At 52.8% G+C, this 18,135-nt stretch overlaps 1 protein-coding gene across 2 annotated transcripts; it reads right to left on the bottom strand.

The window, feature by feature from the left end:
* Positions 1 to 223: 223 nt before the first annotated feature.
* Positions 224 to 16,400, bottom strand: GTPBP3 (GTP binding protein 3, mitochondrial). 2 transcript variants are annotated; one of them, XM_077331900.1, is made up of 9 exons: positions 16,278 to 16,400; positions 14,666 to 14,892; positions 14,240 to 14,326; positions 13,554 to 13,756; positions 10,317 to 10,389; positions 9,620 to 9,763; positions 6,805 to 6,970; positions 5,034 to 5,324; positions 224 to 3,548 (listed from the first exon to the last, which is right to left on the bottom strand). In XM_077331900.1, the coding sequence occupies exons 1-9, from the start codon at positions 16,334 to 16,336 to the stop codon at positions 3,317 to 3,319; spliced, it is 1,482 nt and encodes a 493-aa protein (XP_077188015.1). In that variant the 5' UTR covers positions 16,337 to 16,400; the 3' UTR covers positions 224 to 3,316. The 2 variants fall into 2 exon arrangements, with proteins under 2 accessions (XP_077188015.1, XP_077188016.1); XM_077331901.1 differs by lacking the exon at positions 14,240 to 14,326.
* Between the last annotated feature and the right edge of the window lie 1,735 nt (positions 16,401 to 18,135).

Here is an 18,135-nt window from a genome sequence, read left to right as displayed (position 1 = left end):
GCAGCCCTGCCATGTTTTCAAGGCACAAAGATAGCAGAGGTTTGCCCTTGCCTGCCTCTGCTGAGCCACCTGGGACTTCCTCAGTCTCCTAACCCAGTGGTCCCCAACCTTTTTATCAACGGTGACCACTCAACTCCTCTACTCTCAACCACTGCCCTAACGCTCTCTGATCGCTATGGTAATGTTTAAACATCCCTTCAAAAATAAGATACAGACACGCCACAACAAGGAACAGAAGGAACATTTTATTTTCATGGAAATTTTAACTTATGACAATGACAAATCAATGGGAACCCTGAGCTTGTTTCTCTGCAACGAGATAGTCCCATCTGGGAGTGATGGGAGACAAGGACACCCAAGGTGTGTTGTAAAGGGCTGGGGGGGGGAGAAGGTGACCTTCGGGGCCCACCTCCAATTAGTCGACGGACCGCATGTGGTCCATCGCCCACAGGTTGGGGATCGCTATCCTAACCAACCCTGCTTCCGAGATCTGGCTAGCCTGGGTCATCCAAGTGGGGCATAGAAGCAAGAGTTTGCTGGCACAGACTGTTTCGAGCGCTCCACAGGGCTCTCCGGGGGGACGAGCGGGGAAGTTTAGGGACCCAAACAAATGTCAAATCTGACCCCATTCAGGAGTCCCATCGATATCTCCATGTTCACACGCAGCCTACCTCGGCTTACGCAAACAGACGTCAGGAGGGGCTTTCCTGTCCCGCTGGGCTGGGCTTGCCAAAACCACCTAGCTGTCCCCAGCCGCAAACAGGATGCTGGATGGAATTTTTGGCAAATCCAAGCCCCACAATTCTGACGTTCTTAAGGAGCACAAAACACATGCGCAACCCCCGCTGCACAACGTGTGTCATGAACTATTTTGCTCTTGGCAAAGATTCAGCATTTTCACCTTCCAAACATCCAAATCAGCCATGGCCCTTCTGAGCGACGTACAGACTGTATTTTCCCTTCTGAATACTTGCTTTCACATTTTCGGTATATTCCACAGAGTGCCCCTCCCTCCCTAAAACGGCTGTCAGATTTCCAGACCTTCCTTCTTGGCTTGGGTTGAACAAACAAATCTCCAAGGCCAGGATGTATTTAATGGGACACGGACACACAGACACGCAAGACTTTATTTTTAAAGGGGGGGGGGGTTGCTTCTCAGGGTTGGCAGATTTCCTTCTCTGTCACTTTAAATCATTTTTACAAGCTTGTTTTCCGCAACTGGGGACACCAGAGACTGCTTCTCGCTCCTTCTGGGGAAACACAGCAAGTCTTTTTGAAGGGCCACACCGGGTTCAAGGCCTACGTGGAGTGCCAGAAGGCCTGCTGACATCCAAGGCCTCTCAGATTTCGGCTCAAAGCAAAGCAACGTCCTCCTTGCTACAGCCACAGCTGCCTAGTGGTTAGAACGCCAGGCTTGGATCTTGGAGGCCCAGATTCAGATGCCCACCCCACCGACTCAGGCCTCCCAGGGGCGGTTGCAAGGATAAAATGGAGGAAGAGGTGACTGATGCATTGGGTCACCATTGGGGATAAAAGTCTGATCGAAATGAAGAATATCCAAATCTGTAACCTGGGCCCAGGGCGCCATCCTCAAGAGCTTTACGCAGAAGTCCCATTTTACTCAATGAGCTGACTCCCAGGGAAGGGTGCCTGGCCAGCGAGTCTATCAAGAGTTGCAAGGAAACCACACCGTTTAAAGGCAGTTCAGAAATTCTGGTTTTTTTTTTTTTGGGGGGGGGTGCTGTGGAAGCAAACCTAACTGAAAGTATTAAATTAAACATCAGAAGAAACTGAGAATCCTTTGCTGGGCCTCTAGACCAGGGGTAGTCAAACTGCGGCCCTCCAGATGTCCATGGACTACAATTCCCAGAACCCCCTGCCAGCATTCGCTGGCAGGGGGCTCCTGGAAATTGTAGTCCATGGACATCTGGAGGGCCGCAGTTTGACTACCCCTGCTCTAGACTCTGCCCTTCAAAACACAGAGGTCACGCCCTGCTTTTCTTAGGTGCTTCAGGGAGCAGGCCTGCTCCTGTCTGCTGATTCCTCAGACCAGCACTGCAAGGTAAGTAATGCTCAAGGCCACTGAGATTGTCTAATGAACTAGGGTTACCAAACACCAGGTGGGGCCTGGAGATCTCCTGAAGTAACAATATATCTTCCACTGTAGGAGATGGCGTCTTCACAGGGTGGACTCTACAGCAGACCACAGAGTCCAGGAGAGGGTGAAGCCCCCCCCACACCACCCCACCCCCCAGCACCATTACCCGAATCTCCGGTAATTTCCCAAGGCAGAGCTGGCAACCTTAACTTGAACCCAAGCGCTCCCCACCACCACCCCTCCCAATCTGACCCTCTCTCATCCAGGGCTCAAGTCTTCCTGGCTCTGTTCTCATTAACTGGAACAGAGGAGGGGGAGGGGGCATCCACTTGCCTCTCCCCCCCCCCCAAGGAAACGTCTGCTTCCCATTGATGGATGGGCTGGGAGACGCCTGCAAGAGGAAGCCCCCACCCCACCCCAGTTCCTGCCCTTGGCTCCCTCTCAGCGCCTGCAGAGGAAAAGCTCCTCACCTCTCGACAGGCAGGAAAAAGAGGCTTTCAAAGACGGCTCCCGCCTTACCTCCGTGGCCAGCAACATGGGACTGGGGGGGGGGGGGGGACACCCATTTGCAGAGCCCTGCTCTGAGCCCGCCAGGCCCCAAGGCCGAAAGTCTCACCCAGGCTCTGCAGCAGTCAAGGGCGCAGTGCTTGTGGGACTGCCAACCACTAGGTTAGAAGGTTTTAGGGAAGGCGTTATGACTGCAAACATGAGCAGACGCCAAGAAGCCCAGAAGTAAAGTACTGAGGCCACAGACCTCTGCTACTCAACAACCGGTAGACTGCTTCTCAACATGGAGTCTCCACTGAGCCACTGTCCTCCATGCATACTACCGCTTTGAAAAAAGGAACGAAGCCTTAAGACCCTGCCCCCGCTTGTGAGGCCTGGCATGAGTGTCCCCTCTCATTATCTGTCCTGAGCCAAGTGCCAGGCAGCTGAGCACCGCATCTGCCCCTCTTCTCTTCTACCCTAAACCAAAAAGCCCCCCCGCAGAGATCCTGGGCGTTCGACATCTCAAAGGTGCTTTGGACCACCTCAGTGGTGTCAGGGAGCCCCTCTTTCTTGCTGCAGGATGCAACTTCAGCCCCCGTCCAATTCCTCATTTGCAAGTTCTTCAGATCCTGCAGGTGCTGAGGCCTCGGAAGGCAGCCCCCGGCTGAGTCCCTGGCACTGCCTGCCAGGCGATGGCCTCAAGAGCCGCTGTCTGACCGGCTGGCCCCCTCACTTTCCAATGCAGAAGTCCTTGAAGATGAGAGTCAGGATCTCCTCGGCCCCCACCTGCCCGGTCAGTTGCCCGAGGAATCGGCGGGCCTGGCGCAGGTCCTCAGCGGCTAGGGCCAGATCCAGGTTCCGGTGCCGGCCAAAGCAGCCCAAGGCCCCCAAGCACTTGGTTAGGCTGAGCCGGTGGCGTGCCTGTGTGGGGCTGGGGGAGCCCAGCAGGGGGTCACCACACCTAGAGAGAAAGGAGAGAGAGAGAGTTGTCCAGGGATCCAAAGGATGTCACTGTAGGAGAACTCGTCCTTAGGACCAGGCATCGCTAAACGACACAGGGCTATGAATGCAAAAGGCACATACATTTTATTAAATAGTGGAGAAGGGCCGTTTCCTTCCACATCTCCCTGTGTCCCAACCAGGGACCTCACACAGGTCTGCTTTGGCCATCCCCCCATGCTGGGGGAACCTTCTAGACCTCTCCTGAAGAGGGGAGGGGGGACGTCTCTCTGGAGATCTTCAGGAGGCCTTGCAAGGCCGGCCTGTTTGCCAGGTCTTTGGAGGGGGTCCAAATGGCGGGCATCTTTAAACCGAAAATATTTTTTACTTGGATTCAGGGGGACCGCCATGTTGTCCTAAAGCAGCATTACAAAGCTTGAGTCCAGGAGCATGCTGAAGTCCAACAGAGTTGAATGCTATGAGCTTATAAAAGGTGCCCCTTGACTCAACCTCTGCATGCTCTGTACAGGCACACAAAAGCTGGGGAATTGGAGCCCACCAGGTATGCGCTCTTGTGGCGCAGAGTGGTAAGGCAGCAGACATGCAGTCTGAAAGCTCTGCCCATGAGGCTGGGAGTTCAATCCCAGCAGCCGGCTCAAGGTTGACTCAGCCTTCCCTCCTTCCGAGGTCGGTAAAATGAGTACCCAGCTTGCTTGCTGGGGGGTAAACGGTAACGACTGGGGAAGGCACTGGCAAACCACCCCGTATTGAGTCTGCCATGAAAACGCTGGAGGGCGTCACCCCAAGGGTCAGACATGACCTGGTGCTTGCACAGGGGGATACCTTTACCTTTACCTTTTAGGTATGTGCTTTTCAGGCGACCACTTTAGGCAGGAGTTTATTACAAGATCATCCTCTCCCTTAAGGGAAATGTGTCATGCTATAAGCCAGAGGTAGTCAAACTGAGGCCCTCCAGATGTCCATGGACTACAATTCCCACAAGCCCCTGCCAGCATTCGCTGGCAGGGGCTCCTGGGTATTGTAATCCATGGACATCTGGAGGGCCGCAGTTTGACTACCCCTGCTATAAGCAAACCAACCTTACTGTATTTTTAGTCTGTTTGGTACATCTGTTTTGTAAGTATTTATTTTTGTTGAGCATCTATTCATTGGGGTAATTTATTTGATTATAATTTTAAAAGTTGTCAGTTTTATAGCTGACTTGGAGTTGTATTACAAATAAATCTAATCGCACAAAAGCTTATACTCAAAATGCAATAATAGTTTAAAAAGACTGAAATTAAACTCCCTCAGTCTTACAGGTGCCTCTGGACTCAAATTCTGGACTCAAACTTCAATCTTTTAAACTATTGATGTAAGCCGTCTTGAACTCCCAAGGAAAAGGAGGAGAATAAAGATTTAATAAAATACAAAGTAAACTGTACGTGCTGTAGGCTTTGGAGGGCCTTTTCCCCACACACCCACCCCTTTCCTGCCCCTTCCTCACATGCGGCTCAGCTGTTGGCTGAATGTGTCCAGGAACCGGGGGAGTCCTTCTCTGGTTTTGCAGGACAGCAGGCAAACAGGAGGGAGGTCCGCTTGGCCACAGGCTCCCAGGAGTCTGGCTCGGTCCTGCTCACTGAGCAGATCGGATTTGTTCAGCACCAGCAGGGTCGGCTGAGCCCCGTCCGGCTGGGCAGGCAACAAGATGCCCTGCAGAGCGGTCAGCAGCTGGTCAGGCTGTGGGGCCATTTCTGCGGCATCCAGCACAGCTAGGATGAGGTCAGCGCTACAAACCCTGTGGATACGCAGAAAGACAAGTCAGGGCTTTGTCCCCCACCACCACTATGCTCCCCAATCGGAGACCAACAAAGGTGGGATTATGGCTGCAGCTCATTTCCAAAGCTTGCAGAAGTCCAAAAGAGTTGCCTCAAATGTTGACCAAACCCAACTTCTCATGCCCCACAGTGCCCCAAATGGATGCCCCAGGAAGGCAGCAGCCCACCTCATCATTGCCCGTCAGCACCTAACATTCAAAGGTAGACTACATCTTAAACTGGAGGTTCTATTTACACAACTGGAGCCAATATTGGCATTCTGCTGGCAGCTACCTCCAGACGAACCCACTGCCCCAACTGAGCTCTTCCTCATGGACCCAACTCAAGGCATAGAAAGATGGATAATTCCATCAGCCCTGCACCCCCCACACACACACTTCCTCCTCCCCTTCCTTTTACTGCTCTTTTTGTCCACCTACTCTGGTTTCAACAGCATTGATCAGAAGGCCTGGAACTGAATGGGATCTAAGAGTTGGACCATGGTTGGGGACCATGACCCAAAAGGCCCTGGTCAGAGCCAGGCAGACTTTGGGTTTTTAACAGCTGGAATTTATCTTGCGTTGTTTTGTGAGCCACCACCAGCAGATGACTGGAAAAGGTTGGCTTATCAAAATGTTATTAAGGAGATACATACATTCTAGAGCAGGGGTAGTCAAACTGCGGCGAATGCTGGCAGGGGCTCCTGGGAATTGTAGTCCATGGACATCTGGAGGGCCGCAGTTTGACTACCCCTGTTCTAGAGGCCAGTGACCAAAAGTGGGAAGCCTGGCCTGGATCTCCCAGGACCTTTACCAGACCTGGGAACACACTGAAGCTAGTCAGCATCCAGTGCAGGGCCCCCCACGGTAGCCATGGCCTTTGCTAGAGCCCACCAAGTATTTTTAGAAAACTGGAGAGGCCTGGGAGGGGTTGTGTCCAGCAAGGGTTCCGACCGGCCACTGGAGATTTGATGGCTTGTGCAAGTTTTCAAAATGTTGCGCTGGTGGGAGCTCCTATATGACTGGAGGGAAGCTGCGGCAGCCATTTTGTGATTGGCTTCATCTCCTGTAGCAGCCATTTTGTGTCTGCCCCCGCCACACACGTTGTCAGAATTCCAAAGGTGCCTGCAGGCTCAAAAAAACAAATGTAGATCCCAAGCCTAGAGGCAGATGCCGCTCAACATCTGGCCCTTGCTTCAAATGCAGAAGAAGACCGAGGGGCCCAGCTGGAAGGTTTTCAAATCCTGGCTTTCAGCAAATGCTCGGCACAGAGAGTTTGGCCCAGGGGTAGTCAAACTGCGGCCCTCCAGATGTCCATGGACTGCAATTCCCATGAGCCCCCTGCCAGCGAATGCTGGCAGGGGCTCATGGGAATTGCAGTCCATGGACATCTGGAGGGCTGCAGTTTGACTACCCCTGGTTTGGCCCATTCAGCAACCGGAGATCCCTCCATGCCCTTCACCTCTCACGAGCTCGGATCATGCCCTCCTTCTCAATGTCGCTGTCAGTCTCCCGCAGACCCGCCGTGTCGCTCAGCACCACCGGGAACCCCCCAATGTTCAGTGCCGCCTCCACCACGTCCCGGGTGGTCCCTGCCACAGGGGAGACAATGGCTGCCGGCTTCTGGCCTAGAGGAAAAGGACAGAGTCAGAAGGATCCTGGGGAATGGGAGAGAGACCACCACACCCCTGCCCTGGCAGGAAGCAGAGCGGGGGAGACCAGCACGCTCACAGGTAGGCCAGGGCTCAGACGGCCCTCTCCCAGAATTTTTAAGGCTTAAAGGTAAAGGTATCCCCTGTGCAAGCACCGAGTCATATCTGAGCCTTGGGGTGACGCCCTCTAGCGTTTTCATGGCAGACTCAATACGGGGTGGTTTGCCAGTGCCTTCCCCAGTCATGACCGTTTACCCCCCAGCAAGCAAGCTGGGTACTCATTTTACCGACCTCGGAAGGATGGAAGGCTGAGTCAACCTTGAGCCGGCTGCTGGGATCGAACTCCCAGCCTCATGGGCAAAGGTTTCAGACGGCTGCCTTACCACTCTGCGCCACAAGAGGCTCTTTTTTAAGGCATAGGGGAAAACAAACAGCCATCCGGAAGGAATTTCAACATACGCCTTCCTAATCGAGCCTACGTTTATAGTGCAGCTTCCCTGTTAAGTGTATAATTTATAACATGATTAGCATGCAAAATAGTAACATTTGGCATGCTGAGGACAATTTATAACGGCTGTAACTTCCTACCAGATGAATCGCAAATGTACCTGATGTTAGAGAAAGAGAAATGGAAAATGTTGCATCCGAACAGTAGAAAAGAACACAAAAGCTCCCCCACCCCTCCATATTGTTTTCATCTTGAAGGTGCCACTGGATTTTTTCGTCTGCTCCAGACAGATGTCCCCCCCCCCTCCTCCATCTTGACCTATCGGAAGAAGTCAGCAGGGACTCCTAAATCGACAGCTGTGTCAGGATTGGTGTCTATAAATATAAAATAAATAAAATGCCCCCCCCCGGTCACATTTTGTGTTAGTCTTGCAGGTGCTGCTGGATTCTGGCTCTTTTCTCCTGTTTCAGGCCGATTAACATAGCCTCCCATCTGGATCTATGCTACCTTAGCATATGTATCTTCACTTTTCTCCTCTGGGGAAGCAGGAAAAAGCTTAATTGCACCACAGAAAACATTTACTTTAGCAGAAAGCCAAAGGAAGTGTACGAGTTGAACAGGAACAGTCTCGTACATGCGTAACAGAACTAAATCAGTTATCTAGTTCTATTTTCTAGCACTGAATGCTCTACAGCAGGGGTAGTCACTGTGGCCCTCCAGATGTCCATGAACTACAATTCCCATGAGCCCCTGCCAGGCTCATGGGAATTGTAGTCCACGGGCATCTGGAGGGCCGCAGTTTGACTATCCCTGCTCTACAGCATATTGATGGTGGAAAAATTATTCTTGACAACAAACATATTTGTTTACTGTGCAGACACAAGCAACATCTTTTTCAAAAGAATTGTGGTTCTCTAAAGCTGTAGATTATTACATACAGATAACCTTTGTTTTATACTTGCTCAGTGACTGGAAGCTTGCTTTAAAAAGCATTCCCTGATCTCTTCCCACTGATCTGCAGAATTTCCAGTCTTGCTTCTAGAGAAATGAGAAAAGCCTCCCTCTTCCCCTCCTTGGGATTTCACAGCTGGATTCTGTGCTGTTCTGTTGATGCCAACTTTAAACAGGAAATTTCAAATGTGAAGGGTCAGAAAACTCCTTCATTTCAGGAAAGGAGCAGGGGTGGAACATAATGTTGTTCTCAAAGGGGCCACCAGACTCAAATGTTGCCCTCGTGTCATGAACCAGGAATTCATAAATAGCTAATATGACAGGAAAGGATGTATTTCCCCCCCCCTCTTAAATTGCCCCCCTTCCAGTCTCAGGCTGGCACCAGGCTTAACTCTCTTCCCCAAAGTGGGAGGGAAATGCTGGCAGAGTCTAAGGAAGGGAACCCCAAGGCTGGTACCCTGGCCACCCCAACTTCAGCCAGCTCGGGCATAACTTTGGGCATCTCCAGGTCAAGGCCTCAGTCAGCTGGGAAAGCTGCTTCTCTGCCGCAGAGCCACGGCCCCAGCAGGAGGAGGCAAGGCTGAGCTGGGGGGCCCCAGGGCTGGCCCATGCTGGGGGGGAAAGGCAGCGCCCAACACGATGGAACAGCCAACATCGACAGCCTCATGCTGCCACCCAGAGGCCATGCAAGGTGATAACAAGCAAAATGAACCTTCAGGGCAGAAAGGGATGGTCACAAACCGGCTCGTTTCATAGAATCCTAGAATCCTAGAGTTGGAAGGGGCCATACAGGCCATCTAGTCCAACCCCCTGCTCAACGCAGGATCAGCCCTAAGCATCCTAAAGCATCCAAGAAAAGTGTGCATCCAACCTTTGCTTGAAGACTGCCAGTGAGGGGGAGCTCACCACCTCCTTAGGCAGCCTATTCCACTGCTGAACTACTCTGACTGTGAAAAATATTTTTCCTGATATCTAGCTTCGGAGTTTGCGGTGTTCCCGAACCAAACCAGCAGCCCTGAAACGAGTTTGGGTCAGTTTGTTCACCTCCATCAGCTTCTTAGGCACGGCTGAAATGGCTGTCGACCATTGCAAGCTGATAGAGGAGCGTGCCCTGCGGTAAGGCTGAACGGCTTCCGCTCCCTCCCACCCACCCCCCAAGTAAAACGGAGCGTTAAAACAGCTGGTGGCAACATCGACCTCACAGCTGGACGCTGTTCCCCACTCACATAGGTGGTTGAGAAGGCTGCTTTTGCCGGCATTGGTTGGCCCAGCGATCGTGACGCGGACTCCATCCCGCAGCCTCTCCCCACGCCGGCCGTCCTGCAGATGCACCGTCAGCTCCTTCTCCAGAAGCGCCACTGTGGCCTCCACTGCAACGAAACTTGGCTGATGACTTTTGCCCTCCTCCATCGGCTCCCCCATTCTGCCTCCGCAGCAAACAGCAGAAAGGCCACTGCAGTGCCATGATTCGGACTGTGGGGCTGTTTTTGTTCAGCCAACTTAAAAAATATATAAGGAGGAGTGGCCATTCGCTGGCAGGGGCTCCTGGGAATTGTAGTCCATGGACATCTGGAGGGCCGCAGTTTGACTACCCCTGCTGTAATTGGTGGATAAGAAGAAAATTTGGTTTTTATACCCCGCTTTTCACTACCCAAAGGAGTCCGCTTACAAACACCGTTCCCTTTCTCACACCTGTGAGATAGGTGGGGCTGAGAGGCCTCTGTGAGAACTGATCTGCAAGAACAGCTCTAAGAGAACTGGGACTGCCCCAAGGTCACACAGATGGCTGCGTGTGGAGGAGTGGAGAATCAAACCCTGTTCTCCAGAATAGAGTCTGCTGCTCTTCAGCCAACACAGCACACTGGCTCATATGGGGTGTGTGAGGGGGAGGAAGAAGGAAAGGGGAGGAAGGAAGGGGCTCACCTTGGGAAAGAACCCCCTCTTCAATGTTGTCGTCTTCGCTGAAGTCGATGTAGGCTTCTATGTGGGCGAGGGCCTGCAGGGAGGGAAGGGTTAACACAATTACTTCTGCAAGGGGGGAGAGACACACCATCTCACTCTCTGCCTCTCTCTTTCTCACACACACACACACACACACAAACACAGCTCTTTGCATCAAGGATTCACAGATGGGGAGGTAGTATTGGATGGGCAATCCGGGCCACTCCTCCCCACTGTGACCCACATTCTGATGGCTGACCAAACCCAGCGGAAGATGGAAGCCACCACAAAGTGAATCAGCTGTGACTTTGCAAAAACCCACCCAGGAATATTCAGTCGCACCAGGGGGTAACAGGAAGACAGGATTCCAGGAGAGGCTTTCAATATTGTCCGTGGCTGTATTACTCTGTGGCAGCAAAAGTTGGATCTCAAGCTCCCTAAAACTTAGCACGTTTTTATAGGCATGGGCAGCAAACCTAGCCTTCGCATCTCCTCATCCTCACAACAGCCCTGTGATGTAGGCGAGGCAGGCTAACGCAGGGTGCCTGGCTCGTGGTCACTCAGCAAACATCTGTCGTGGACTGGGGATATGAACTTCCCCACCAAAGCTTCACCATCTTAGTCCAAAGCTGTGAACTTGTACACAGGAGCATACCCTCACCCACGTCTCCTGATGGGCAGATCTGCTGTGGCTGGACGGTTTGTGCCTGAGCCACAAGAACCTGCTCAAAATGCTGTTCCAACACATGTGTGTGTGGGGGGGGGGGAGAGGTCAGTTGCATCCCCACGGAGACTTCCTTCCAGGAAGTATCCAAGGTTTTCCAGGGCATTCACAAGAGAGAGCTCCTGAGAGACCTCATCCTAAGCTTTCCGCCAGCGACTCAACTTCTCTCTCGCAAAAGGTCGGGACAGCCCTGCAGTGGTGGATTTCCTTTCTCCAGTACCGGACACAGAAGGCTGTAGTGGGAGGGAGATGTCACACCCCTTTCGGCTCCCTTATGGAGGCCCACAAGGTGCTCTCCCTTTTGCTTTTTAAAATCTACATGCACCCTCTGGCCCAGCAAGTTCATCGTTATGGGCTGGGCTATCACCACAGAATTATAGAATCATGGAATAACAGAGTTGCAGGACGACCCTGTGCAGGACACCCACAACCCTATTGCTCATCCACTGTCACCTGCCACCCCCTTGAACCTTCACAGAATCAGCCTCTCCGCCAGATGGCTATCCAGCCTCTGTTTAAAAGTCTCCAAAATGGAGAACCCACTATTTCCCAAGGAAGCCTATTCCACTGAGGAACCGCTCTAACTGTCAGGAACTTCTTCCGGATGTATAGATGGAATTTCTTTTGAATTAATGTCCTGGTCCTTTCCTCCGGGGCAAAAAAAAAAGAACTCTGCTCCATCATATGGCAGCCTTTTAAATACTTGAAGATGGTTATCAGATCCCCTCTCAGGGATCCTTTATGCACTTTATAGTGGGGTTTTTAAGCGTTGTAACTGGGAGTGGTGGGTAATAAACGGAAAAATAAATATATCTTTGCTGAATTACTTTATAAATACTTTCTAAAATACTGAAATGGTTTTATACTTGTGGCCTTGAGAAACTTATTCGGATGGAAAGGCATCATGGAAATGTTTTGATTAAATAAAGGAAGTCTCTCTGCAACAAAATGTATTAGAGAATTAAACAACTGGGGATCTGAAGACGTAGTAGAAAGGTTATTATTGCACTCTAGAACGGAATTTTTAAAATCCCCCAACTCTCAGACTAACCTACATCTCTGCCAAGCCCGGCTACTAGCGCCCTACCTGTCCCCCGACCACTTGGCCACAGTGATCCATGCGACAGTCACCTCCAGATTAGATTTCTGTAACTTGCTCTACACTGGCCTACCCTTGTCCTTGATCCGGAAACTTCAGCTAGTGCAAAATGCAGCTGCTAGGGTCCTCACTGGCACACCTTGGAGGGCCCACATCCAGCTTGTGCAGAGGCAGCTGCATTGGTTGCCAATTGCTGTCCGGATCCGGTTCAAGGTTTTGGTTCTAACCTTCAAGGCTTTACGCGGGTTGGGACCCACATACCTGAGGGACCGCCTTTCGCCCTATGCCCCTCGCAGGGCCTTACGCTCTACGGGGGGAAATCTATTGGTTGTTCACGGCCCCAGAGAAACGTGCCTAGCCTCAACTGGGCCCAGGACTTTCTCTGTTCTGACCCCTACCTGGTGGAATGAGCTCCCGGGTGAGCTGCAGGCCCTGCGGGAGCTGTCAGCGTTCTGTGCGGCCTGTAAAACGGAGCTCTTCCACCAGGTCCCTGGTTGAGGCTGGGGTCAGCGAGGTACATCAATGGCTCCCCCCCTAGGCTTCTTAAACATCGTTGACCTCCTTCTTCTCTGCCTCCCCTTAGCAATGGGGGTAGGAAGGGGATTTTTTGCTTCCGCCATGTTGCTTTAGGATGCTTAGGGCTAATCCTGCGCTGAGCACGGGGTTGGACTAGATGGCCTGTATGGCCCCTTCCAACTCTATGATTCTATGATTCTATGATGGATTTTAAGTCTTTTAATGGGAGTTTCAATGGGGTTTTATGACATCGTGACCTGCCACGAACCGCTTAGGGAGTGGTGGGAAATAAATTGAAAAAAAAATAATAATAATAATAATAATAATACCTCACCGAGATATTGTGACGAGAATGGTGAAAGCAGACATCAGATAATGGGGCCAGGAAAGAGCAGGGAAAATTTTTTGCATGGACTCTGTTGCCAAAGTGGATGTCTGCAGGGGTTAGGAGCGGCAGCCTCTAATCTGGAGAGCTGGGTTCGATTCCCCACTCCTCCTCCTCCAGCAGGAGATACTGTTGGGGGTTGATGGAACTGCAAAGATAGAGCATCTATTTCTGCCTTGCTATTCTAAACAAGCTCCCTCCGGAATGGTCAGGACTGGACCACGGGCATTCTGGGGGTGTTCTGCCCTTGAAACCGGAGCTCCCACTCAGCTATGTGGGGGCACAGCTGCTCATTGGCACAGGGAGCCCCACTCAAGAGCACTAGAGGGCCATGCAGGGTCTTGCTAATGCCCATGACCCAGGGCCGGAACCCAGGAGTTCACTTCCACTCAGAATGTGAACTGCTCCGCTCAGAAAGAAAGAAAGAGGAAAGGAGGGAGAAAGGGAGGGAGGGAGGAATTAGGGGGAACCCTGTCTGCCACCCGCCCGCCTTGCCTTGGTGAGAGCATCACTCCAGTGCTGATAGAGCCTGCCCAGGTCACCCTCCATCTGGCGCAAGGCCTGCCGACGCTGGCCTTCTGTCTCTGCATGGATCAGGTCCCCCAGCCCCTCAACCTCCGTCAGGTCGAGTTTCCCGTTCTGGAAGGCCCGCTTGGTAAACTCTCCAGGGTCTGCCTGGCGCAGGTGAGGGAGGGCTCCTGAAACGAGAAAGAAAGCTTCTCTCAAGGGGAAGAACGAGAACATGAGGCCATAAGAAGAGCCCTTCTGGACTGCGCCAACGGCCCACCAAGCTCCACCTTCTCCTGTCCCCAGAAGCCAGAAGCAGCAACGGCACCATCCTGCCCGTGCCCCCCAACACCAGGGCGGCCTCTGGGGTGGGAGGGAGGAGGCCTCTGTCATGACCAGCAGCCAGGGAGAGCTTCACCCTCCGTGGGTTTGGCCACTCCCCTTTCAAAGCCAACTCAGTGGCTATCACTGGATGCTGGGGCAGCAAAGCCCACCATTTAAGTGTGGATTCTGTATAGTTTTTTTTTAAATAGTCAGGCCGGTCGCCATGCTGGTCTGAGGCAGCAGAGCAAAGTCTGAATCCAGGGGGCCCTTGAAGACCAGCAAAGCTTAATTCTGGGTACAAGCGCCACTTCTTCTTTTTAAAAAGTTGTCGTATGGAAAATAAAACCTACCCAACGCGTTCAGAACTCCGCTCACCACAGCTAGGCCACCGTGGACATGGAATTCTGCCACGTCCTCCCCCGTGAAACTGCCCGGCCCTGAAAAGCAGCACGACAGTCCTGAGAATTTGCTGTATTTAGTCCAGCAGCAAAAGGAGAATTTTAAAAGGAGAAGCTGCCTTATACTGAGTCAGGCCCATGATCCTTCTGCAGGCCAAGTGGAGGTTCTACCATTAAGCCACAGGCCTCTCCAGTGTCTCAGGCAGAGGTCTTTCCCATCCCCTCCTGCCTGGTCCTTTTCACTGCAGATGCCACCAGGGATCAAACCTGGGACCTTCAGCATGCCAGTGAGCAACGGCCCCTCCCCAACAGGATGTGTTGCCCCGACCACCTGAGACCAGCCTCAAGAGCGTGGAGGTTTCATTTTTGTTTCCTAACCTGGGAACCACACAACAAGTCCACGGTCCAGCATTTCCGAGGATTGGGGGTCATAGATCCGGCGCAAGGCAGCGGATCGCGAAAGCGGCAGCTCCTCTGTCCCCGTCAGGCGGAGCAAGGCCAGGCGGCTGGAAGGGCCGCTGGTTCGGATCACAGCCACGCCACACTTCCCTCGGCCAGAAGACAAGGCGAAAATGGTGTCCCTCTCGGCAGCCTGGCTGCACCACCTGCAACGGGCACAGCAAAGAGAGAGAACATATCACAGGACACCTGGGGGACTGCCCCAAACCCTCCGGCCCCCCAAGAAGCCTGCCAAACGCCAAGGGGCTTGTGTGCGAGAGACGGCCCAGACAACTGCCGCTCACGGACTTCCTGTATCTGTCCAGGCAATTAGAAACTGCTCGCTTTATCCAGACCCAGGGGGGTGTTGTGTCAGTGCCAGACCGGGACTTGGGCAATGCAGACTGAAAGCCCCTCTCAGGCAGGAAGCTCCGGGCTCCCACCCCACCCCACAGAGTTGTCGTGAGGACAAAAGCATGATGGGACAGAGTCATAGGCAGGATAATGCTGTGCCAGGCTGCTTAAATGGCTTTCTTGACTGATGTGGTGGAGGGGGTTATGTCCGTGTAGGACCAGGATTCATGGGAATTGTAGTCTGTGGACATCTGGAGAGCCACAGTTTGGCTCCCCTGGTCTAGGACCTGGGTTCAAATCCCTCACTTGCTCAACCAGCGGCCCTGCGTCTGTTGCGGTCTCTCAGCTTTACCCGCCTTCACAAGGTTACTTCTATGGGGGGTTAAGTAGACGGAAGGAGAACTATGTGAAAAGCCACTCTGCATACCTGATCAAGGAGAAAAGTGAAATATAAATTTAAAAAAAGTTAAAAATTAAGGTGTTTTCAAAAATAGCTATTTAGGCAGCTCTTACAAAATGTGTATTCAAAGATTAAAGTCTGGGTCTAGTGGCACCTTTAAAACCAACTAGTGCGCATTCCGCGCTCAACAAGTAATGAACTTTCAATAAACTTCAGAAGCAGGTCTTGCACTGGAAAATCCAGCAGCAAAAGCATGTTGAAAGTGCATTATCCTACATGTGCGGAATAGCCTAAAGTTTAATTCGGAGTATACGCTTTCTTGTGCATGCGAAAAGCTTCTACCTGGAATGAAACTGTGCTGGTCTTCCAGGTGCCCCTGGACTCAGGCTCCGAGGTTCTGCTACTGCAGCCCAACACAGCCACTCACCTAAGCCTATTACCTCAGGGGTAGTCAACCTGTGGTCCTCCAGATGTCCATGGACTACAATTCCCATGAGACCCTGCCAGCGAACGCTGGCAGGGGCTCATGGGAATTGTAGTCCATGGACCTCTGAAGGACCACAGGTTGACTACCCCTGTATTACCTAACGAAAATTCCTCCGTGCAGCCCGGGCTGCTCCAAGGCCCCCACCCACCCCGCCTCGATGCAAAGAACGCCGCCCCCCCCCCCCCTGGGATCAAAGGAAGATGGAGAAACCCGGCTCGATTCCTGCATGGTGGCAGGCTGGCGGGGGGAGTTCACGCCAAGGGACTCAGCCAAGACCCCCCCCTCCCCTCGCCGCCAGCTTGAAGGCGCACCTGCCAAGGACGCGGCCTCTTCTTCCCAAGCAGAGCCGGGAAACACCCGGGAGCCACATGGTCCCCGCAAGGACCCCCAGCTCAGGTCCCCGCCAGGCCTGCGTGACGTCGCCGTGTGGCTTCACGGCGGGCAGCGTGCTATTCTGCAACGTGATTGGCTTGGGCGAGGGCGGGGCGGGGCTTAGTTCCCTTCGGCGCTTGGACCACGGCGGGACTGCGCCGCCTGCAAGACGGAAAGCCGCCCGAATCAGGTGCCAGCCTCCAGGTGGGGCCTGGAGATCCCCCGGAATGGCAGCTCGCTTCCCCGCCGCAGAGATCGGGCTGCTCCGGAGGGGGGGTGGGGGCTCTACGCCCCCTAAATCCCCGGGAGTTTCCCACCCCAGAGCTGGTAACCCCCCCCCCGGGCGGTCTTGGTATTTTATCGGTATGCGTGGTTTGCAGATTAAGTTTACAGATCGCACCCGATTGGGAGGAGTAGCAAACAGCCCAGAGTTCAACGAGCTCTAATATAGAGAAAGAGTTGCACAAGATCTGAACAAGCTGGGAAAGTGGGCAAATGAGGACAATAAGGGGGAGTGCGGAGTTCTACATCTGGGTCGCATGCTGGGTGGGAGATGCACTTGTGGTGTGAACTAGTTGTGGTGTGAACGTGGTCTTGGGGTGCTTGTGGTCTGGAAGTGAAATATGAACAGACTCTGTGATGCAGTGGTAAAGAAGGTTTCTGCAGCTACCCTGGACGTTTGGAGCCTCTTGCTCAAACCCCCCCACCCCACGGAGATGGCAGGAACCTGAAATATGCCAACGCAGAGAGGGGAGACTCACTCACATGGATGCCACCCTCCAGGCAGGAGATGATTGGTATAAACAGGAATTGTCGTCCATCTTCATACAGAGAGCAGTTCTCATTCCCATCACCTCACCTGGGGGGAAAGGGATACTGCATGCCAAAGCTGCAGGGGATGGCCATGGCTGGCTGTCCAAGCAATACCTGGATGCCAACTTCCACATCAGAACTGGAAACCCACTGAAATCCACACAGAGCTCATCTGAATTCCCCTGGGGGGGAGATGCCTGCCAAGGTGTTTGTGGGGGGGGGTATCTCACAGCACCACTAGTAGCCTAGGGATGCCAGCCTCCATGGAAGACCTGGAGGCCCACAAAATACCACATGGGGGGGGGAATGCCTGCTACTGGTAAGTGGGGAGGGCGGTAGCGTCACATGGACACCTTCCTCCTCCTCCTCCACAGGATCAGCAGGTGCACCAAGAAGCTCAGAGTGGCCTAAGCACTGAATCCATGCTGCCATCACCCCAGGCTCTCCGTTCCAGCCTCACCCCAACATACAAAACAAAAACACTCAAGAGGAAGACTAGCTGCTGGTTTTTATACCCAGCTCTTTACTACCCAAAGGAGTCTCAAAGCAGCTTTCCCTTCCTCGCCTCACGCCAGACACCGTGAGAGAGATGACAGAACTGCTCTGTGAGTTAAACAAACCCTCCCAATGTGCACACATTGAACGCTCAGATGGGGAATCAAACCCAGATCTCCAGATCTCCACTACAACAAGTGCTCATCATGCAACCACTGTCTTCACCCCTGGCTCCTATAACATGCATATAAACTCCTGGGCACCCCCTGAGAACGGATGGTTTCTTTTGTGTTTACATGAGCTCTAAGGCTTGCAGTTGATTTGGGAGGCATTTTCCCATTTGGGGGCGGCTTCTGGTGACTGGGGAGGGGGGGCTACATTTGGTACTCTGTCTGCAGTGAGACATTTCCAGATTAGCGGTGGGGATGGGGGGGGGGAGTAAGCCCTGCCGCTTCTGTCTACAGGATTTTAAGCCTGGGGAGAGTTTTT

The sequence above is a fragment of the Paroedura picta genome, chromosome 4 (assembly GCF_049243985.1).
Source record: "Paroedura picta isolate Pp20150507F chromosome 4, Ppicta_v3.0, whole genome shotgun sequence".
NCBI lineage: Eukaryota > Metazoa > Chordata > Lepidosauria > Squamata > Gekkonidae > Paroedura > Paroedura picta.
Note: the sequence above shows the minus strand (reverse complement) of the source record. Positions and strands in the feature narration are given on the sequence as shown.

What these genes read in the sequence shown, in the direction of transcription:
- GTPBP3 (XM_077331900.1), bottom strand. Translation starts at nt 16,336, where the DNA reads ATGTGGCTCCCGGGTGTTTCCCGGCTCTGCTTGGGAAGAAGAGGCCGC. An exon ending in AGAGGGGGTTCTTTCCCAAG is followed by an intron (nt 9,764 to 10,316) that starts GTGAGCCCCTTC and finishes GTTTCGTTGCAG; the next exon opens with TGGAGGCCACAGTGGCGCTT. An exon ending in ATGATCCGAGCTCGTGAGAG is followed by an intron (nt 5,325 to 6,804) that starts GTGAAGGGCATG and finishes GCGTATCCACAG; the next exon opens with GGTTTGTAGCGCTGACCTCA.